This window comes from Prosopis cineraria, unplaced genomic scaffold, assembly GCF_029017545.1.
Source record: "Prosopis cineraria cultivar Desert tree isolate PC_DT_omini unplaced genomic scaffold, ASM2901754v1 PC410, whole genome shotgun sequence".
Lineage (NCBI taxonomy): Eukaryota > Viridiplantae > Streptophyta > Magnoliopsida > Fabales > Fabaceae > Prosopis > Prosopis cineraria.
Genome location: NW_026555735.1, coordinates 1 through 19,344, shown reverse-complemented (window position 1 = coordinate 19,344; position 19,344 = coordinate 1). Strand labels below are relative to the sequence as shown.

Below are 19,344 nucleotides of genomic sequence, written 5' to 3'. Positions count from 1 at the left end.
ATTTGAGCATTCTTGGGCTCAAATGTGTCATAGACGCATGTTACAACCCATAGAGATTTTATGACATACAAAAACAATCAATATTAACATAAAATATAAAAAAATTAAAAGGCTGTACAATTCACAACAAGAGTTTGAGTTTCATGTAAAATTATGCATCCAATTACAGTTCTCAAAAGTATTATATCATTTAAAGTACATAACTATTCTCAATGTTTTCAGAAAAGCCCGTCCTATCTTCTAAAGTATTTTTTAGCATAATTTTACCTCAATATTTTTTATTTTAGTACAATTTCATCAGACTGTTAGGATTTGATTATGTTGACCATTAGTCAATAAGATTTGACTATTATATGCATGGCTGGCAGTATGACATCTTTTAAAATTTTAAAATAAAAAAGAAACAATCCTCTACTGGCCATGTCATCATCTTCCCTCCTTACGCAGACCAATCTTCTTCATTGTTTTCCTCTGCAAAATTGAAAAAAAAAAAAAAAATCCAAAGCATATTCATTCTTCATTCAAAATCAAGCACAAAAACGATCAAAGTAGGAACATAATTTTTATGGAAGCCTTCTCTTTTATTTGACATAATTTCTCTGAAAGCCATCCTCTAACGGCAACCATCAAAAAAATAAAAAAGCTCATTATAAGAGATTAAACAATTACTTTTGACTATATTTTAGAGAGTCAAACAAATATACTGATTTGCCCGTACAGAAAATTTAGCATAACTACTAGGACTTCTCTATTTATAATGTTTTGCCTATAAGATATAGGGACATCTTGAACTTTAATGTGTCTTGACTTTTATAACCTTAACACGACTTTGTCCGTGTCTTTTCATTAAAAAAAAAAAACTATCAAACTAAAATAAACAAATCCAGCAATCAAACCCAGAACAATTGAAGGAAAATAAACAAATCAAGGTAAAATAAACATACCCAGATCCAGCAATCTTTGTCCCTCATCTTCATCCCATTGTATAGCAAAATAAACAAATCAAAGTAAAAAATTTTGTTTTCCTTCCAAACCCACAACAATCGAAGTAAAATTTATACACAAGGCATCAGAACAATCAAAGAACGATTTTGAAATAGATAAAATCTAGAAACTTTGGAACCTAGAAATTTTTAAAACAATCAGCGTTTGGCGTCAGCGTCGCACTACTCCCTCACTTCCTTTGTCTCGATCTGTCTCCGTCGCACCCCTACGTCACTTCCACAGTCTTGATCTGTCACCTACAATGCTCAATTATGTTTGGGTCTTTGGAATCGCTTCGAATTGAAATATGGGTTGCTAACTTTGAATCACGTTGAACCCCCCTAACCTCTCAATCCGTCTACTGATTTGGATCTCGTGTTTCCCTCTGACCACGGGTATCGTCGAGCCGGTGTGTGACCAAAGAACAACATACTCGATAGCTTTGAAATAGAGAGACGCTGGCAACAGCAGGCGTAGTTAAATGGCGGCCAATAGAACTCAAATTCTTCTCACCCAATCAAACCAAATCCTAAACGGTATGACCTCATAGAACTCATATTCCCTCCAATCAAAACTTAAAATCTAAGATTTGAAGCATATTTGAAGTAGAGATCGAGCGGGGAGAGAGAAAAGATAGAGGGGGGGGGGGGCAAAGAGAGGAAGTTGGAGATCGAAGAATGGGATGAAACAAAGGTTTGGAAATGGAAGGGTAGTGAAGAGAAAGTGACGTGGACTGTTATGTGGCACTCAAGCAGATAACAGTTTGACACTTTAATTTAACAGTCAAAATGAGTCAAACTTAATTGAATGATGAAATTGTACCAAATTAAAAAATATTGGGACGATATTACATCAAAAAATTTTGTAGGATGCACTTGAGTGGAAATATTAAAAGCAGTTTTATACCTTAACCCTATTATTTATACTTTTATTGATGAGGGGATTTTAAATATTATTTTTTTCATGCATTTCTATTCTTGATGTGTATGACATTTTTTTTTATTTTTTAAAAAATTAATATGTAATTTAAACCTTGAGTTATAAGTTTTTGAATAATTTGCACCTAACTACTCATAATTAATACATTTTGAATCTTCAATGATTAAACTTGAAGTAATTTCACCTGAATATTAAATTAAAGTACATGGATGTTAGTTTTAAGTGGTAAGCCTAGCTCTCATCACTCAATGATCTCTCTCCTCCTCACCTCCTCCACTCTCTCACTCAAACCTAGAGAGGTTTTGCTTCGAATTGAGAACTTTGAGAGCTCTTAGCAACCGCTCCAGAGTGTGGTTTTGCATGTTGCTCCCTCTTTGCTTTCTTCTCTCCCGCCTTTTTTTGTCAACGTCCTTGCTTTTCTCTCAATTTTGGGGACGGCATCATTATCAGCATGGAAGAATGCAGGAGATGCAATACCTTATGGTTAAACAAGGAACCTAAGGGAAACGGAAAAAAAAAAAAAAAAAACCTTCTTACTCCGAGTTACAACAATGAAAATGCTTGAATCATACATTCTCATCATCATCTTTATTGTTTTCATGAATAGGATTTTTGTCCTGGCCAGTCCAAATGACTTCGTCAAGTGCACTTCCAACAAAAAAAAAAAAAAACTACTCGCAGCCTTAGAGCAAGACCTTATATCTATGGTGGCCTCAACATCAAAGTCCAACATAAAAGTGAAAGCAACCACCACATATTCCCACAACGCCCCCAACCTTGCTTGCCTCGAAGGCCAACATGGTATCATAATAAGCGCCAACAAGCTCAATCATATAGTGAATGTTGATGGGGAGACCAGAAGGATGACGGTAGAGAATGGCATTCTTCTATCTAAGAGACTTGATCAATAAAGCAATAATGAATGGACTAGCTTTCTTGTGCACACCATACCAATGGGCAATCGCAGTAAGGGGATTGTTGGCGACGGTAGAAGTAGGGTATGCCAAAGTGAGGCGCCTTAATGAGTCTGATGAGGAACGTAATTAAAAATATGATTGTCACGTTGGAGCTTGTTAAACGCATCCATAGAAACACCCATGTGAGATTATTCCTTAAAACTGTGTCCGTTCCTTCTTACAACAACTTCTCGATTTGCTCAATGCCAAAATGGTCGGCTCATCCTCACCATTGTTAACCAAGAGTGTAAGGAGGAAGATTCTGTAGAAGTGATGGAAGAAGCAAAGGAAAATCAGATGGAGAATGAAATCGGAGGATGAGCTTGGGGTTTTAAGGAAGATGAGGAAACAAAGGAAGAAGTGGTTAGATAAATTGAAGCTATAGGAGATCAAACGACCATGTTGTCAATTGGGATAAGAAGGTTAACTTGAATGATAAATAAGCCAATTGAATTTTAGCAGTTGAGAAGGCAACAATGTTGACATATGGAGATAGCAGCAAGAGATTAGGCGGAGAGAGGGGGAGGAGAGAACTAGCATATGGAGAGAGAATGTGGGCAAAGAAAACATGGCCCCTAATAAGCTTAAAGTAACAGACGTTAGTGCCAAATTAATATGGTGGGAGTGAAATTATTTCATATTTAATTATTTAAGGTTTAAAAGGTATTAATTGCAGGTATAAGGTTTAAATTATTTTTGGACCTGTAGTTTATAATTTAAATTGCATATTAATCTTATTTTATATTCAAAATACTCTTATTAAATATAATTAAGTAAATTGCTTCTATAGACTGAATGCTTATGCCATTTGGAGATGTAACAATTCCAAGCTTTTATAACAACGGCTAGGTGTGAGTTTTAGGCCAAGCGAGCCCTTAAAACTTAGCGTTTATTTGGTTTTGTGAGTTTCCACATTTAGGAAGTGTTTTCGTGCTTGCAAAAAGTAAAATATTGTTTGGATAAAATATCATCAAATCAAAATTATATTTGAAACACATTTGAAACATTCTTGAAAATTCATTTAGCCAACGTAACCCATGCTTGGCTTTAGTTTTGATCAAATGGACCTTTGGCTGAAAAAACTAGGCATTTTTTGGGGGAAATTACCATTTTTTTAAAATGATTTATTTTTATCACAAAAATAATTTAATTCCATTATTTATCATTATTTTATTATAATTTTTCCCAATTTTTTAATTTTATATTATTTTATTCATTTTTTATTATATATGTTATTAAAAATAAAATTTTTATGTTATTTATACAATTTCATTTAAAATTTTTATCATATTTTTTAAACATTTATAATATATTACGTTTGTATAATAATGATTATAAATTATCATAAATCAATATTTTTTTATAATTATATATTTAAAAGCACATTTTATTTTTTAAAATTTAAATAATTTTTAATTTACTAAATTTACTTTAAAAAAATATATTTAAATATAAATTTTATTACAACAATTAATTTTTATTAAACTAACTTTTGTCAAATAAATTTTTGACAAACTAACTTTTCACATGAAAAACCAAACATGTACTTAATTTATCTAACCTTTAATCTATTAAAAAAATTTATAAGACAAAAGACATAACGTTTTATGAAGTGAGTGTAGCATAGATAATAGCAATTTAAACTCTTAAAATATTATTTTTTAATTCAATTCTTAAAAATGTGTATGAAAAGTATTGTTTTTATAAAAAAAAAATTTCTTAAATGACGTTTAAATTTTTAAAAAAATTAGTTTTATAGTTAGAAAGCTAAGTTAGGAAAAAAAAGAAAAGCAATACTTTGTAAGGGGGAATTTAAAGTGATTCATATTTTATTCACATGGTAGTTTTTGATGAAGTTTTATTATATTAATTATTAATTATTATTGTTCTGACGAGACAGTCAACACCATGCGCCGTGGACTTACATGAGGGGGGTGATAGCCAAAAGGGGGAAAAAGGACTTGTAAGGGAGAGATTGTGCCCTTGGGAGACCGGCAAGCTCACCGAGATTCCACGGCCACTCACTCAATATTCAATATCTTACAATTTACCAAAAACATTTTGGAACCCCTAGATTTTTTTAGCTGCTTGGAAGATTACTCTTATGTTAATATTTATTGTAATTTTTAAAAAAATTAACCTTATACGATTATAATCATCCTCTATTTGGCATCATTAAAAGGATAAATGATTTTCTTATATGCAATTGACAAGTGTCCATCGATGACACTAAAAAAAAAAAAAACTAATTAATATGTAGATTGACTTGCACATGAAGTAAAGAAAGATAATTTTGATGTTAAAATTTTAAATGATTCATATGTTAGATGTAAAACTTTTCTTCACCTAAGATATTTCTTGATTTATTTATAATTGCACATCTATCAGGGCGCCTTGTTTATTTTTTTTCAAATCTTGTAATTTACTATTTGACGTCTTCCTACCTAAAATACCATTTTTTGATATTAGTATTGTAACATCTCAATTTAAATTTTAATAGTTAATTTGGATTAATAGAAATAAAAAAAATAATATTTAGAGGTAAGAAAATTAGTAAGAGATGATTATTAAATCTAACTTAGGATATAATTCTAAAAAAAAATTAATTAAATAAAAAAATTTTAAAAAAAAAATAATTAAAAAAATAATAAAAAATATATTATTAAATTATTATTATAATAAACAAAAAAGGAAAAGGTTTGCAAAAAAAAGAAAGAAAACGTGCGCCGCCTCAATAGTAACAATAGTAAAAAAAATAATAAAAAAAAGAAGAAGAAAGAAGAGAGAGAAAAGAATAAAAAAAATGTGTGGGACCCACTGAATTTTTATAAAACTCACCCGTTTCCTTTCATTTCTGCAATTCTTTTCCTGCGCGCGAGCTGAGGCGGAGAGAAGCGAGTCGCCGGTGCAAAATATCTAAATTTTTAAGGTAAGAGTTTTTAATAGGATATTTAGGGTGTGATTTTAAGCTTTTCAAGACTAAGTAAGTGTTCTAAAATTTTTTTTAGTTATCCTTCTTCTTTAGTTTCTGAGTTTGTAGTGGTACAAAATTTAAGATTTGGAAGAGGGATGAATTTATGTTGAATAAATATAATTTTTGAGGTTGTTAGTAGTATAATAAATATTCTAGAGTATAAATTTATTGGTGATCTTTGAATTTGTGGCTTATGGATCAAATTCTAAACTAGATCTGAAAATATATGTTGATTTATTGAGGTTTAGATGATTATTTAGGACGAGAAATGAATTATTATGGTTATAGGATTATGATTCTAAGCTAGAGACTCAATTTTTAATTTTTGAATATTTTAAGTACGAATTTATGAAATAAAAAAAAATTTTGATAATAGAAATTAGTTTAGAAGTTGATTTTTAGATTATTAATGTTTATTGATAATTAAAAGAGGAGTTAAAAATTTTACTTAATAGTATTAACTATAGATTTGTATTAAGATTGAGATTAGAAATTATGTTATATTTTTAATTCTATTATTAGAATTATTTTATTAGTTTCAAAAAATTGAAACTTATATTTATAAATAATATGTTATTTGTAGATTGTATTACTGGTGAATATTGTGGTGAGAGAGAAATTTTAAGGAATAATTTATTAAAAAAGCCACAAGGTAACCATGCTTTTAATTTATGATTAGTGTTACTTCATGTTAATTGGTTGATTATTAAGAAAATTATGAATTTTTTTATATTGTATATTGTGCAATATTATTATGAATTTGTTTGATTATTGTGGGAGGTGTTGGGAGACTTGCTATTGTTGTTGTATTTATGTGCCACGTGGTACGCCCCTATTGGAGCTCAATAGGTGGTTTGTAAGGGCTCGGGCTAATCTACCTTTGGCCGGGTAATTTAGCACCGAGTGAGGGCTACGGCTCGAGGTTAATGGAGGGATATAAGGATGGTTGTTTGTGTTTATTATAATATTTCTTATATTTGTTGGAATTATATTATTTTTAATTCTTACTTAGTAAGCACACACTTAATTGTTTGTATACACTATCATAAATTGGCTTTGGTTACTGGGACTTTTGAGTCTCATTATGTGGTTAACAATTTTCAGGAGAAGAGCCACGAGTGACACGTGGAGGAGTCCCAGAGGCTTAGTGGTATAGATCCACTGTCTCTTTTGGGTATTTAATTTATGATTTATAATGTGTTATATTGCCAATATTAGGGCTTTTTGTTTATTGTCAATTATATGAATATATAAATGTAATCATGCCTTTCAAACTATTTCTATTTTTGTTACAATTTGGATGACTGTAATTTTAATATTTGATTTACTTTGGATTGGTTAAAATGGCATGATTATAAGGCCAAATAACTGGCTTGTGTTGAAAATTAACTAAATTGCTTATTTTACTTGTTGGGAGTATAAGGATGGACAAATGTGATTTAGTTTACTTGTTGGGAGTATAAGGATGGACAAATGTGATTTAGCCTAATGGCATGTGGGAGGTAAAAATTTATCTGAAATGTTATAGTGTGTGAGTTGAAGCCAATTATAAAATATTTTATATCGAAATTATTGATATAAAAATGTGTTGGGTGGCTGTAACCCAACTATGGTTGAGTTAAATTATAAAAAAAAAAATTTGGTGTGTTACAAGTATTCATTCATTAATATTTTAAACCTCAATTCTAACATCTTATGTATTAAAATAAAACAAGTACTCCATCTATCCTAAATTATAAGATATTTTTAGGTAAGTTTTCATATATCAGTAAAGCTCATTAAATATACTTTATAACTTTCCTTTTTTAAGATAAAAATATACTTTTAAAAATTTCTTTCATTTAATACTTTATTGATGAAATAATATTGAAGATAGAGAATATATAAGAAGTATATATTAAAAAAGTATTATTAATAAAATTTTATTTTTATCAAAATGTCTTATAATTTAAAATATTAATTTTTTTAAAAAATATATTATAATTTGAAACATAAAGAGTACCATATAACTGTATAAAACTATATATTTTATAATTATAAGTTGACCAAGTTATCTCAGTTATTACCTCTCCTTTTTAATAAAGATAAGCAATTGAAAAGTTAGTTTTTCTCACCTAATAAATAATACTCCATTTGTTTAAAAATATAAGACATTTTTTAAAGAATTAGATGTTAAAAAATATAAGATATTTTTTATTTTTTAAGGTGTAATCATTATTTTTTTTAAAAAAATGTTTCTATTGATAATAATTTTATATTTATTATAAGGTGTTTAATAGGAGTAAATATAAAAGATAAGATTAATTAAAAAATAAATAATTATTTGATTGAGAATAAAATTTAATTAAAAATATTTTATATTTTTAAATAGATAGCGTAATTATTACATAATTTTACGGAGGAATTTCGTTCTTCCTCGATTGCCCCGCGACATGCCCCATCCATATCCATTGCCTGTTCCGTTACAGGAAGTTAATACTGTACTTTTTGCGTTCAGATTTTGTACAACTACGAGGAACAAATTTAATTTTCTTTTTCCTTTTCTTTTCTTTTGTTTTTTTTTTTTAAAAGAAGACATCATTTTCATTGCGTCGTGGACCTTCCTCTGAATCTGCACTCTTGAAGATAGCACAAAACACCATCATTACTTGCACGATTACCAAACACAGCACTCAGTTGCAGTTGGCCAGATTCACTGCTCTTAGAGCTCTTGCTTCCTTCCTTGCCTTCCTCTTATCCATCAATGGCAGCCAAAAATGGTCAATCCCTCACGGCACCGCCGCCTCGTCCCACCATCACTCTCCCGCCGCGACCTCCCATGGAGGCCTTCTTCACCGGAGGACCCGGCCTGAGCCCCGGCCCCATGACTCTCGTCTCTAGCTTCTTCTCCGACGGTTACCCTGACTCCGATTGCCGCTCTTTCTCTCAGCTGCTCGCCGGAGCTATGGCTTCGCCGCTTGCTTTCGGCGCCAGGCCTGGCTTCCTTCCGGACAATACTTGTGAGGATGGAGCAACGAAGAATTTGGGGTTCAAGCAGAGTCGACCGATGAATTTGGTCGTTTCTCGTTCCCCATTGTTTACAATCCCGCCTGGGCTTAGCCCTTCTGGCTTGCTTAATTCTCCAGGCTTCTTTTCGCCGCAGGTAATTGAAGGAATTTAACTTTGTACTTGCCTTGCGCTTCTTTTCGCTTGCCTTGCTGCTTTTATGGGAATACCGGAAGTAGACTTGGCTAGCATGTCCACCTTGAATGTTAGTTCGTTCAAGTTTATGATTTAACATATATTGTAACGTCTTGAAATTTCTTTTCTGGATGGGTTTGTCTTGTTTTTGTCTTAAAGGTGGATGGTACGTGGTATTTTGTGCATTTAGTTACTACTCGTTACCCTTCGATGCATGCATTCAAGTAGTCGATCTCTGGCTCATTCAGTTGGTCTAGAGCCTTTGTGACCGGGTTCATTGATAATCTTCTCCGTTGTCTGGTGCATATTTGAGATCTAGAGAGAAACCAAGTGGAGAAGTCTTCGATACTACTGAAGGAATTGTATCCATGACATCATAGTTGATAACTGAAAAGTCAAGCATTTAATTTTTTCTTGGAACTCATCTTTATACCTTGAACTTGAATCACATGGTTCAGTTTAGAAAGTGTTAGAAATGAGACCAGCACTTTTAAAAATAATATATGTTATATATCATATTAAGATGACTTGTAATTGGATTGGATTACCTTGAATCTCATGGTTTTGTCTGTTTTTTAGCCGTAGGAAAATCAAAAGTAATTGGATAAGAGTTACATGTTTATGATGCATGCCAAATTTTATTGAGGAAAACATTATTTCTGATATGTCTTTTTTCCTGTAAAGAATTTGGTTTTATCTAGTGATAATATTGCTTTCTTTATGTGGAGAAGTAGCTGCTTGCATAATATGACGGAATGTATTGGTCATGCCGCAGGGCATTTTTCTCATCCTTATGTTTCAATGTGATCATCATGTCTTGAGGACAGAGGATATATATGTATGAGCCTCTTATTGTCTCTCCATTTCAATATATACAGAGCCCCTTTGGGATTTCCCACCAACAGGCTCTAGCACAGGTTACAGCTCAAGCTGTCCTAGCACAATCACAAATGCACGTGCAAGCTGATTTTCAACCTTCTGCTGTAACAGCCCCTGCGGAACCATTGGCAGTGCAGCCATTCTGTACTGCAGGTGAAGGATCAGAGCTGCAAGTGGCACCATCAGTTTTGGAACCTCAAGGTGCCCAACTGGAAATATCTGAAATTTCTCACTCTGATAACAAAAATCAACCTTCATCTACGGGTGTTGACAAACCAGCAGATGATGGCTATAACTGGCGTAAGTATGGGCAGAAGCAGGTTAAGGGGAGTGAGTATCCCCGGAGCTACTACAAGTGTACACATCTGAATTGCCCTGTAAAGAAAAAGGTTGAGCGTGCCACCGATGGCCATATCACTGAAATTACATACAAAGGCCAGCATAACCATGAAATGCCTCAGCCAAACAGACGTGCTGCCAAAGATAATTGCGAATCAAATGAAAGTAAAAGCATTCAAGTTATGTCTGTGTCAAATACACAGGGTTGGGTTGGAAATTCAAATGTTTTATCTGAAAGCATGCCTGACCATTCAATGCCTGTGAGTGACCAGAACTCCAATCAAGAGGCTCCCAGACAGTTACCTGGATCAGGTGAGAGTGAGGAAGCACTTGATGCAAATATTACAGAAGAAGATGGAGATGTTGGCGAGCCAAACCCAAAAAGGAGGCAAGTTTTACAATGTTGTTATCCTTCTTCATGGAGCTCTGAATTTTTCTTTTTCTTCAAAATATAGACTAGAGTTCTGCTTTGCAGGAGTACTGAGGTTGGAGCTTCTGAAGCTTCTTTGTCCCACAAGACTGTTACAGAACCTAAAATCATTGTGCAAACAAGAAGCGAAGTTGATCTGTTAGATGATGGCTACAGGTGGCGCAAGTATGGGCAGAAAGTAGTGAAGGGAAATCCTCATCCAAGGTGACCACGTTGTCTATTCTTATTTGCTACTCTAGCTATCTTGTGAACTTGTAAAAATATGCTTGTAATGAATCGTATAGTTGAAATCATATCAAGTGACAATCCAACTCATACACAAGAACTACAAAATGCAAATCGATGACAATAAACAGGTCAGAATTAGCTCATAAATGAGGAGCATGCGATAGTTCCTTGAAATTTATATTCATCCCCCTCCCAAAAAAGAAAGAAGAAAGAAAAAGAAAAAAAGGAGAGAAATTGTCATCTTGCGTTGAATTTATTGTGCTGCACTAATTGATTTTTTTGGTTTTTCATTAATTATTTTTTTTAACACATGATGATATTGATCAAATCCATTCTCTTCCCTGATGATTTTTTTTTTTGGCCTGCGGGCGATCCTGCCTGTTAGCTTAAAAATTCCATTGATTCAATCATAAGTTTCATTTTGTCATTTCCCACTATTGAAATGAGAATCTTTTCCTTTTCGCCAGATGAGTGTGTTGCTTTGAGAGAGAGAGAGGTGCAGAGCACTTGGCTGATATTACTGTACATTAAAGGATCTTTTTAGATACCAATGGAGGTTGGGTCTAGTGAAAGGAGCTAATCTTTTGCAACATGACAAACCAAGGTTCAAATCTCCACTAAGAGAGGTGTTCACATTTAGTGTCCGATTGTGCCTCGAATAGGATTGCCTCCAATAGGAGGATACCTATGAGATTTTTTTTTTTTTTTTTAAGAATCCTTCTAGATTGCTTATATTTTTCTTGTGTGTTACTCTATTAATATTCTTACTTGAGGGCTGAGGCCATCCAATGCATGAACACATAAATTGCAGTTACTCTAACCTTCTGGTGCTGCTTCTGCTCCCATTAGTTAAGTCTTGCATGTCTCGGTTCCAGATGTGTCTTCAGATCATTCAGACATATAAGTCTGTTAAAATTTGTCAAGGGATGATCGTCAATTTAGTATTTACGAGTCTTTCTCTAGTCATGCAACATCCACTCTTACATAAGAAAGATAAACTTGAAATTTCACTTTGACTCTGCTACCTTTGTCATTGCCCATAATATGGCTTGTTCATTCTTTTCCATCAGTATCTTGCTTTCAAATGAGTTTTCATATTTTAGTATGAACTTAAAATATGTTATTGCTAATGCTCATTTTCTGTGAACAGGAGTTATTACAAATGCACTAGTACAGGATGTAATGTGCGTAAGCATGTTGAGAGATCTTCAACAGACCCTAAAGCTGTCATAACAACGTATGAAGGAAAACATGACCATGATGTCCCTGCTTCTAGAAATAGCAGCCACACCACTGCTACTACCAATTCAACGCCTTTAAAACCTCATAAGGTGATTCCTGGGAAGCATCCTTTGCTTAAAGATATGGATTTTGGAAACAATGAGCAAAGACCGGCTGTTTTACGCTTAAAAGAAGAGCAAAAAAGATTATAAATATAATACTAATATCAGTTAAGCAACTTTTTGAGTTAGAACTGGCCAGGTGCATGGTGGCGTTGTCTAGAAATTGAAAATGTGAAGGCTTCTTGAAGATAGTTGACCATGGTTGGCGCTTGTATTTTGTTCCTTAGGTTCTCTTTATTTTGACACTTTTGTAAATGAAGTTATGGACCTTCTTGTTGTATATGACAGATCATTAGAACTTATAAATAGACATATAGTTAGTCTCACTTGCAAAGGCAGTTGTGATTGGAGTCGTCGTGTATAGAACTGAAGAATTATGTTGGTTCTTCTCATGAAATTTCCTCGACAATTAAGCTATTCTTGAATTATAATTAGTGTAATTTGTTTCATTTTATGAAATATAATCACACAATTGTATGTATAGACTCGTTAAAAATCAATTGGACTAATTATAATTCAAGAATCATTTTTTTTAAAAAATGTTTTAATTCAAAAGTCACAGGCGATTAGGCAGTAATTTTTTTGTTTAAATCAAAGATAGGCAGTAATTTAGAAGATTGCATTAAGCAATCTGAAATTCAGACCATTAAATATTAAATAACAGATTTTAACAAAGTAACATGTGAGATTTAATACTCCATTCAATTCTAAATGTTAAAACTAGTTAAGGAGTTTGTTTTAATCTTTACATATAAGGTCTTAATCGCTTTTATCTTTCTTCATTTATTATTTTATGTCTAAAACTATTCCTATCGTACAATCAATATAAGTAGTTTTCAATGTAAATGATTAGAGGGAGTAATTTTTTTTAAAAAAAAATCAACACAGTTTTTCCACAAGTAACTAAATTAGTTAACAAACTCTAACATTTGCAGGACCAAGGAAGTAATACTTATTAACTGTAATAACTATACAAATAACATGGTACAAGGCTGTAAGCTGATTTGCAACAAAATCACTTTGAAATATAGTGTAATTCGAATTGAAATTAATAATCAATCTTGTACAATTTAATATTATCCTAATTTATTTGATTTTTTCTAGTCGGCAACCGAGTGACGTACGAATATCTAGTAAAATAAAATCCAAAACATGAAAATAAAAGTGCACTGGAGAATGATAGCCGTTAACTACCATCGTAGGTGTGGGTGGGTCTTGAGTCCCTTTGAGATATAAGATTGTCGATGCAAGATATGAACTCTCTCTCTCTCTCTCTCTCTCTCTATCTATGTATATATATGTAGTGTACATAATACATGCATTTTAAATACGAGTCTCGAAACTGCCAGTAGTAGTGTGAAGAATGGGGCCGTTGGAAGTGTGTGCTGCAACGACCTCCACCACCATGGTACCACACAAGCAAGTAGCAATGGCTTCTCTCAGTGTCTCTGTATCCAACCAAAGCAACTACCCAAAAATTATGACAGAAACTCCAAGCGGTTCCATTAATAATTGTGCCCTTTCTCTCTCTCTCTCTTTTCTTTTGCGACACCAAGAAAACTCAAAAGATGAACCAATTCGCCTTCGGACCCACGAATTTCTCTTCCTTTGCTTCCGGACCCTTTCTCACTAACCACGAACTCTATGGAAATCCTCCGCAGATCTCGCTTTCCCAGTGCACAGAAAAACCATTTCGGGAAGAGAGAGAGAGCGCGCTGGTGCCATCCAGACAAAGGCATCATTTTTTTTCAATAATGTCAAATGCTTCCTTTTCTGGGTTCTGCTAACTTTCTCTGAAGATGTTTGGAGCTGATGCAACCGCATTGGAGCTGATGTAGGGGTGATGCCCCTATCATCCTTCACTTCCCGAATAGGTCGATCGCTTTCTTCCCTTATTGATCGATTCTAGTACAAATTGGGAGGAAATGGGTTGCATTAACTCTAAGAAGGCAATTGCCAGAGATTCACCTCAACATGTGCTTTCGGTATCGGCAACCACCGACAAGAGGTCTGCTGTTGCGGAGCCTCCTTCCAGAGTCCAATCTGGGGTTCTGATTTTTGGGACCAAAGCGGAGCAAGCATCGCAGGATCGGATACAGGATGGGAAAAGATTTAAGAGGAACAGTTCTAAAGGAACTGGCTCTTTAAGAATTTCGTATCGACTCGTGGAAGCGGAGCAGAATGCGGCCGGATGGCCTCCTTGGCTCACCTCTGTTGCAGGGGAAGCTATCCAAGGATGGGTGCCTCTCAAGGCAGATTCATTTGAGAAATTAGACAAGGTTGGAAAAGTGCATAGCTATTGTTTGTTTTCACCATCTTTTTCCTTGGGCCTGAATGGCTGAATTGTTCAGCACTGTCATTACAGAATTGGACTTCTCTTTTCACTTGAGTTATTTTCAAGTTGTAGTTTTATTTTCAAATAAACTATAAAATAGATCTAGGCATTTGTATAAGATACGGTTGCACCATCAAACTCGTGGCGGGAAACAGTAGAAAACTTACAGCCCTTTTATTTTTGTATGACCTTGAAACTCCACATTATCATGCGGATGCTGACTTTGGGATTGTGGCAGAGATTTTAAGATCATGATTATGCGATGCTTCTTGCTGCTAGACATGTTATTACGTTTAGACCTGTTACATTTTTTTTTTTTTTGGTTTACAAGTACTGTGTTGATTTGTCACTTACCTATGCTATAATTGCTTGGTCATACTGTCATTATCTAGTCAACGTATTCTCAATTTCGGTCTTTCTTTAATTTTTTTTTCTTTTCTTTTTCAATAGATTGGACAAGGTACGTATAGCAGTGTGTTCCGAGCACGGGAGTTGAAACTGGGAGGATGGTTGCCTTGAAGAAGGTGCACATTGAGAATTTTCATCCTGAGAGCATTAGGTTCATGGCAAGAGAAATAGCAATCCTACGTAGGCTTGACCACCCAAACATTATGAAATTGGAGGGTATAATTACATCACGACTATCAAGTAGCATATACCTTGTATTTGAATACATGGAACACGATCTTGCAGGCCTAGTTTCCTCTCCGGACATCAAGTTCAGTGAGACTCAGGTTTGTCAGTATCCTCTTTCTGATAAAGTTGTATATTTTTAGAATGAAACGTTAGGCATGTTAGAGTGGTGGGGAGAGGGACATGGCTCAGTACAGTCTCGAAAGTTCTTTTACACTGTTTTTTGGGTTGAAATTATGCACCAATTAACATTGAAGAGAAGTCCCTGGTAGCTGTCATCTTCCTTTTGTTTCTTTAAAATGTAACTAGAACCGTTTGGCAAATTGCATCTAATTTCCATGTTTTCAAACCAAAACATCTAGTTTAAGGCACCTCCTTATCTTACTTCATAGAAAGCCAACATGTCTTATGTTTTAGCTCATTTTGTTTATATGAACAATCTAGCTCAAAATGCCTGAAATTTCTGGCAAGCAAAGCTGAATGATTCTGATACTTGCGCTGAAACCCTGCTCACAGTGGATGAATTGCACTTCAGAGTCAAGCGTTTTAGGCTAGTGTAACAAGTGTCTTTCTTTTTGCGTTAGCTCCTTCTAGAGGTTAAATACTATATATATTTTGGTCAAACAGGTTAAATGTTACATGAGGCAATTGTTAAGTGGACTTGAACACTGCCACATCCATGGCGTCATGCACCGTGACATCAAAACATCCAATATATTGGTGAATAATGAGGGTGTTCTCAAGATAGGAGATTTTGGATTAGCAAATACCCTTAATAACAAGAACCCATTAACCAGCTGTGTAGTGACTCTATGGTATCGTCGTCCTCCTGAACTTTTGATGGGATCAACAAACTATGGAGTATCAGTGGATCTGTGGAGTGTAGGCTGTGTATTTGCAGAACTTTTTCTGGGAAGCCTCTTCTTAAGGGGAGAACTGAGGTACTTATCTGGGTCTGTCAACAAATCAATGCCCGTTCACTTGTTGGCGCTAGCTTTACAGTTAAGGGGCTGCTTTAAACTGATGCATCCTTTTGATTTTACAGGTTGAACAGTTACACAAAATATTTAAGCTTTGTGGCTCTCCACCTGATGAGTTCTGGAAAAAGTCTAAGCTTCCTCTTGCAACAATGTTTAAACCTCAGACTCATTATGAATGCACTCTAAGGGAGCAGTGCAAAGAATTTCCAGTTACTGCTGTAAATCTAATTGAGACTCTACTTTCCGTTGACCAAAGTAGGCGTGGGACTGCCTCCTCTGCCCTAATGTCTGAGGTTAATTCCACTAAAGTTTTGCATACGTCCTCCTAGATTCATCCTTTTGCGGAATGATTTATAAATGCATTTCTTTCGCATAACATGTACTCCAAAAAACTTATTCCTTTTTTTGGTGTATTAAAAATCTTATTCTATTATAATGCTCTCACGATGCTATCTGATTGTGTACAATTAAGCTAGATTATTGATATGATCTTTCATCTTTCAGTATTTCAGCACCGAGCCTTATGCTTGCGATCCATCAATTCTGCCAAAGTATCCACCTCACAAAGAAATGGATGTCAGGGATTTGGAAGAAGCACAAAGGTAAGAAAATTGTCGCAAGACACATTCTGGAAGTGCTGGTGTTCTAGCTATTATCGCTCGTTGTGCTTGTTGAATGGAAATAATAGGTTACGTCATCTTCTGGGACTAGTCAATTTTTCAAGTTCTCGTTTATTTAAAATTAAGTATATCTGATTTTGACTTTAAAAAAGCAAACAAAATATTTTATATCCATTTTCGGTGACAGTCAAAGCATTTTATTTTATTTTTTTGGGTACTCTCAGGAAAAAAGCTGGAGGTAAAGTGCAAGATGCTGCAAAACCAGAAAAACAGAGGCGAGTCCATAAAATTTGGCAAGAACCAACAGATGTCAATAATTCAGCTCAGAAGAAAGAGGTGCTCTCTGAGTGTATTATGTTATATATATTCTTTGTAAAAGATCACCAGTTCTTACTCCTATAATCTTTCCTCCTTGACATAGGAAGTGCAGTACATCTCTCGAAACGCTCGTAAAGACGATAGAAAAGCACGTCTTCCTAAGGAAAAAGGAGGACCTATGCATAGAGGGGCATCAAAGCCATCTTCAAATGCAATGTCAGGGACTACCCGCGTAATGGATGTTTCTCATGGCTTTAGTGTACCGGTGCCAGTCTCAGGATCCAATGGCTTTACATGGGCAAAAAACAGAAAAGCAGATGCTACATCTACTTTATCAGATGGCTCAAAAAGCAAAATTAGCGCTCTCGATCCATCCTTTGCAAAAGGCACCTATGATTTAACAACAAACAAGGGACAGATGTATCAGAAAGAAAATACATTGGCAATGCAAGCCATATGGACAGGACTTCCAACCATCGACAACAAAGCATCAGCTTCCACATGGTACGCCGGCCTCTCTTAATGAAGCTGATGAGTACAATCATATAGATGTGTCCACAGATTTTGATCCATCAGAACAAACAGATGTTGTGATCAATACTCAGGTAACTGAAAAATCTCAGGCAGGCATTATAATCAGATGCTTTTAATCACATGCTAAAGTACAATGTTATTGAACAACACAACAAGTCTTATCCCATTAGATGGAGTCGGTTACATGGATTGCACGATATCATTATGCTCTATCAGCAAATCAGCCTTTGAAAATATTGTTAACTAAAAGGTTTCTTTCAACAACTTTTACAAGTGTTATTTTTAGCCTTTCTCTACTCCTCTTTATAGGACTCAAGACTATCTGTTTCATTTTTCCTCACTGGGGCCTCTCATAGCCTTCTTTATACGTGTTTCGGACTATCTCAAACAATTATATACCATCTTCTCCTCAATGGATAGTACACTCACTTTTTCTCACATAAGCTCATTACAAATTCTATCTTTTCATGTATGGCCGCACATTCATTTTAATATTCTTGTTTATACTATTCCAACTTTAAGCTCTTAGTGTCCCTTTAAAAACCCAACATTGAAGATTATAATAAAATTATCCACAAGTATTCACTTAATAACTTCAAACCTCTCAGATGTTACTGTCAATAATAGTCGTCATTGTTGACTAATCCTAATGCCACTTGTTAGTCAGAAATAAACTAGGACTCCTGCCAGCTACTTCAGGACTTGGCTACGAACACTTGATATGATGACTATTTCTCTGTGTGTAAAACTGAATATAAATGTGGATTGATGATCTCACTTTGCTTCTGGCTTATCACAGGAAATAACATCATTTTACTTTCTTTCTTGAAAACCTTACAGAGCCACAGAAAGCAAGGTGATCTCCCTGAATTATCAGGACCCCAAATACCTCGACCAAATAGAATCGTTGAGTCGTTGCAGAGGAATGAAAACGGTATTTCTCGATCAACTCGCAAATCAAGACTAGGAAGAGGTAAATAATTTGTTTTTTCTATGGAAGAAACTAATGTTAATGCGTTGGATGGTCATATAATTCTTGGGACCCACCTCTTTTTGTTTGAGAGTAAATTTGAAGTTAACCCACGAATCATTATGAGTACTGATAAATCAATGTATTTTCTTTTCCAGACAACTGATATGAGAATTCTTAAATTGGAGCTAACCTCAACTTTATTATAAGGATGCTTTGCTAAGCATGGCATCCACTGCTGAACTGTGGCACAGCATGTCTGCATCTGAAGCACTGAGACATCTGACATGATCTCTTCTGACATGTTTGGCCGCGTTACCCTGCTTCAATTACAAGAGTTTTATCAATTTTCATAATCAGCAGGAGTAACACTGAGATGTAGGATTGCAGATATAAATCCCACATTGAAGATGGTCTATTTTTAACAAGAGCCGTTTAATCTCCGGATAAAAATTTTGTTAATCGATTAACCCAGTTCTCTTTTTTAAACATCACTGCAGGTTGGAAGCACACTTGATGTTTGGGTGGGAAAGGGCTGGGGGTAGTTAGTTACACACTGCTCAGATTAGAGAGTATCCTATTTTTTTCTAGGAGAGTATGCTCTCGTCTTCTAAAATCTAATTTTCTTTTTGATAACATGTATAGAATAAACATAAAACAACGCTCCGAGTCTGAAACACAACTCTCCTACAAAATGGCACA

At 34.4% G+C, this 19,344-nt stretch overlaps 2 protein-coding genes and 1 long non-coding RNA gene across 5 annotated transcripts; all 3 read left to right on the top strand.

Moving 5' to 3' along the window:
• The first annotated feature begins 8,454 nt into the window (after positions 1 to 8,454).
• On the top strand, positions 8,455 to 12,578 carry LOC129296982 (probable WRKY transcription factor 4). 3 transcript variants are annotated; one of them, XR_008590072.1, is made up of 5 exons: positions 8,455 to 8,995; positions 9,912 to 10,639; positions 10,727 to 10,885; positions 11,377 to 11,513; positions 12,060 to 12,199. XR_008590072.1 is itself a non-coding variant. In XM_054935384.1 (4 exons), exons 1-4 carry the CDS (start codon positions 8,597 to 8,599, stop codon positions 12,340 to 12,342), a joined length of 1,569 nt encoding a protein of 522 aa, XP_054791359.1. In that variant the 5' UTR covers positions 8,457 to 8,596; the 3' UTR covers positions 12,343 to 12,578. The 3 variants fall into 3 exon arrangements, 1 of the variants encoding a protein (XP_054791359.1); XR_008590071.1 differs by having other exon boundaries at positions 11,377 to 11,535; positions 12,060 to 12,198; XM_054935384.1 differs by lacking the exon at positions 11,377 to 11,513 and having other exon boundaries at positions 8,457 to 8,995; positions 12,060 to 12,578.
• Positions 12,579 to 14,140: 1,562 nt separating this feature from the next.
• On the top strand, positions 14,141 to 16,828 carry LOC129296983 (cyclin-dependent kinase C-2 C-like). The gene is given in 7 exon segments (XM_054935385.1): positions 14,141 to 14,531; positions 15,038 to 15,077; positions 15,080 to 15,321; positions 15,848 to 16,127; positions 16,130 to 16,161; positions 16,266 to 16,493; positions 16,705 to 16,828. Coding segments are annotated over 7 exon segments (1,278 nt in total). The 5' UTR covers positions 14,141 to 14,177; the 3' UTR covers positions 16,807 to 16,828.
• A 693-nt stretch (positions 16,829 to 17,521) lies between these two features.
• Positions 17,522 to 18,759, top strand: LOC129296985 (uncharacterized). Its single transcript, XR_008590073.1, has 2 exons — positions 17,522 to 17,743; positions 18,513 to 18,759. It is a non-coding gene; the product is annotated as an uncharacterized LOC129296985 (long non-coding RNA).
• The last annotated feature ends 585 nt before the right edge of the window (positions 18,760 to 19,344 follow it).